At 33.0% G+C, this 3,448-nt stretch overlaps 1 protein-coding gene across 1 annotated transcript in view; it reads left to right on the forward strand.

The window, feature by feature from the left end:
• Positions 1–3,134, forward strand: part of LOC106460656 (segmentation protein cap'n'collar-like) — a 6,888-nt gene extending 3,754 nt beyond the window's left edge. The window contains exons 4-6 of the mRNA XM_013920381.1: positions 427–633; positions 1,051–1,518; positions 2,787–3,134. Of these exons, the coding sequence (XP_013775835.1) occupies positions 427–633; positions 1,051–1,518; positions 2,787–3,134 (1,023 nt within the window). The remainder of the gene's footprint in view (positions 1–426; positions 634–1,050; positions 1,519–2,786) is intronic.
• The last annotated feature ends 314 nt before the right edge of the window (positions 3,135–3,448 follow it).

Below are 3,448 nucleotides of genomic sequence, written 5' to 3' on the forward strand. Positions count from 1 at the left end.
GCTAAATTAGGGACGGCTAGCCCAGATAACCCTCGTGTAGCTTTGCGCGAAATTCAAAACAAACAATATTTTCCATAAAGTTAAAATATTAAATTATTGTTTATCTGTTAATGTGAGACTGTGTTGTGGTGGTTTTTGTTTTTGTTGTTGTTGTTGTTGTTTATCAGTGCACTTTGTATGAAATACAATTAATGTAAAGTGTCTCAAAATATTTTTCTTCTTTCTCATTTAGTCCTTGCAAATTTCTTATGTTAATATATTTGATGCATTGAGACAAATTGTATTCAGAATTTTATTTCTATGTTATCTTGAGATAAATAATAAAACTACTGTTCAATTTTAAACAGCTGTCGAGCACACTACTTGCCGATATAAGAATTAGTGTTGAACATAATTCAAATATCGATTAACTCTGGTTTCTTTCAGGAATGGTTAGATTCTTCCTCAGACACATCTTCTTACCACGATGACCAACAAGCTTCTTTCCACAAGGAATTAAATACTTATCTACCCGCCACACCAGATTTAAACAGAATACCTTTATCTGGAAATACTTCTAAACTCTACCACCCTCCTATTGCCCAGAAGAAATACAAGTTGTTTGGTCATCGACTACAAAATATTCAAAATGGGGTAGTTAAGCTTCTCTACTTAGAATTTATATTTGTGCTGGGTGATAATTCATGAAGTTAGTAGACCAAACTTCCATTAAATGCCAAACCTTATGGTTTGGTATATCTTTCAAACGTTTTATTTCAGTTTAATCATTGTGTTTCATTTTATTTTTAATTTTACAGAATGACAGATAGATGGGAAGGTAGGTCGGTGTCACTTGTTTTAAAAATTCTGCTTTCCAGTGTGTAAAATGTTTGTTTCACAAGTTCAAGTTAATTACAACACTAAGTAAATTGAATCTGCTACATTTTGGTGTCTCTGTGTGTGCAAATATATATTATTGTGATTTTAATTTTACAAACTGATGACACCGTTTATCAAACTTAATTATAATAAACTGATTTTTAATTGGTTTATAAATTACTATTCTTACAGGGTTCAGGCAATGACTTTGGAAACTTAACACCAGCAGAGACACCTATTAAAAACCTACATTACTTGTCAGGAAATGATCCAGCAGGAGTTACTTATCCTTATCCACCAACAGGAGGAGTAGAGATCTCAGACCACAACAGCCAGACATATTGTGGAATAAACCTATGTAGTACAATGAAAGGGTCATTTCCCAATAGCTTTCATCACATTGATAATGAGTATCTTCCGCTGCAAGGGATTAGCTGTTCTCACAAGCCTATTATGAGGGACAAAGTTAAGGGCATCACGAAAGAGCATAATCAAAGAACAAAAGACGAAAAATGTGCAAGAATCCTGAAGCTACCCATTTCAGTCTCTGAGATAATCAATCTTCCCATAGACGAATTTAATGAAATGATTTCCAAGTACGAACTGACCGAGTCACAATTAACCCTAATAAGAGATATTCGTAGGCGAGGTAAAAACAAAGTAAGTATGTCAAAACATACAGTTCAAATAATTTAGAAGAAAATTTCCTTATAAGATAACTTTGGCACTTTTAATTTAAAATTTAGAATAGGAAATCTCAAGAGGTCCTTTAAAAGTCATTCAGACCAATAATGAGTCAAGTTTCTACAGGTTATTTTATCTATAGTTAATACCCTCTGACTTCTCACATCTGTTTCACATTTTCGTAAAAGTAATTAGCAATTTATTATGTGTGGCGTGTTAAGTTTTTGATGTGTGAATTTCTTGTCTGTTTCTTTGAAATGAAGCATAAAGCTACACAATGGACTATCTGTGCTCTGACCACCACGGTTATCGAAACCCGGATTCTAGAGTTGTAAGTTTGCATACATACCGCTGTGCCACTGGGGGGCGTGTGTGAATTTCTAACAAACATCTTATTTCTTTAAATTATTTCCATAGTACATCTCTTATCAAAGGCATATAGGTAGGATGCAATGTAATATTTGTGTAATGACCTCCTCAAAAGGAATAATAAAAAATTATGTTCGTATTCTATGTATCTTTTTACATTAGACCAAATAGGATGATATCAAAACATTTTCCAATTTTTCGTGAAAATTTAAAAATATTACATGTGAGTGTACACCAATGTTCCCTCTATTTTTTCAGTCCATGTGCGGAATGAATTTTTTTCATGTGTACCAGTATCATATATATAATGCAGCCTTTTTTTTATATATATGCTTTGCAAAGTCTCTAGATCACTAATATTCACGGATATTCCAAGTATTTTAGCTCTAATTTTATAAACTTACATGATGTTAACGTTTGCATCCTCTAACTAACATCTTAATAAGACCATTGAAAATATAACTTACAATAATAACATTATCAAGAGAGTCATACAACTCTTTGGAAACAAAATTATAATTTTCTATGAGTAGCCCACCAAACATGCTCGCCCTTTCAGTCGTGGGGGCGTTATAATGTGATGGTCAATCCCACTATTCGTTGGTAAAAGAGTAGCCCAAGAGCTGGCGGTGGGTGGTGATGACTTTCTGCCTTCCCTCTAGTCTTACACTGCTAAATTAGGGACGGCTAGCGCAGGTAGCCTTCGTATAGCTTTGCGCGAAATTCAAAACAAACAAACACACAAACAAACCTATGAGTAGATGTATATATCACCAGTTGATGCTTCATGTTGAAAACCGTATCTTATTTCCAATTTAGTGCCAATTTAGTATATTGTTATGAGATGGTGTAATAATTCATTATTTTCCATACAGGTAGCAGCACAGAACTGCCGAAAAAGAAAACTTGACCAGATAATCACTCTGCAAAAAGAAATGGATGCTCTGCATGCTGAAAAGTTGCAACTGGAGGCAGAACAACAAAATAAGTTAAATTATCAACAGATGGTACAAGCAAAATACACACAGCTTTATGAGTATATCATGAATAAATCCACTGTTCCATGCGGTCAACATAGTCACCTAGATTGTGCTTCAACAAACAGTCTAGAGATTGATTTGTTTCCCATTTGTACAAACAATACTGAAATTGATAAATCAACAATGGATCATGAAGAAGTACAAGATCATCAGAAATCAAACAAGAATAGATCTGTGTCTTAAAAATTAACATGAACATCATATTAAAGTGATACTTAACCTCCACAGTCCGTTATCTTTTGTGGTTTAAGATATTACTGATTATATTTTTACGAATCAAGAAATGAAGATACCCTTTGTATTGAAAGAAACTTTATTTTTCAGCAAGAAAATTAATTCTTGGTTTGTGAAAGTCTGATCCTGCATAGTTCAAAATATAATTCTTAAGAGGAAAAGGTGTGTAAAAAAAAAAACGTAGTTTTCTATGAATATGTATTTTTTAAAAGAAAAATAACTAGTTTTTCTTACCCTGTTCGTATAGGTTTAGAAAAATTGCT

This window comes from Limulus polyphemus, unplaced genomic scaffold (genome assembly GCF_000517525.1).
Source record: "Limulus polyphemus unplaced genomic scaffold, Limulus_polyphemus-2.1.2 Scaffold811, whole genome shotgun sequence".
In the NCBI taxonomy this organism is placed as follows: domain Eukaryota; kingdom Metazoa; phylum Arthropoda; class Merostomata; order Xiphosura; family Limulidae; genus Limulus; species Limulus polyphemus.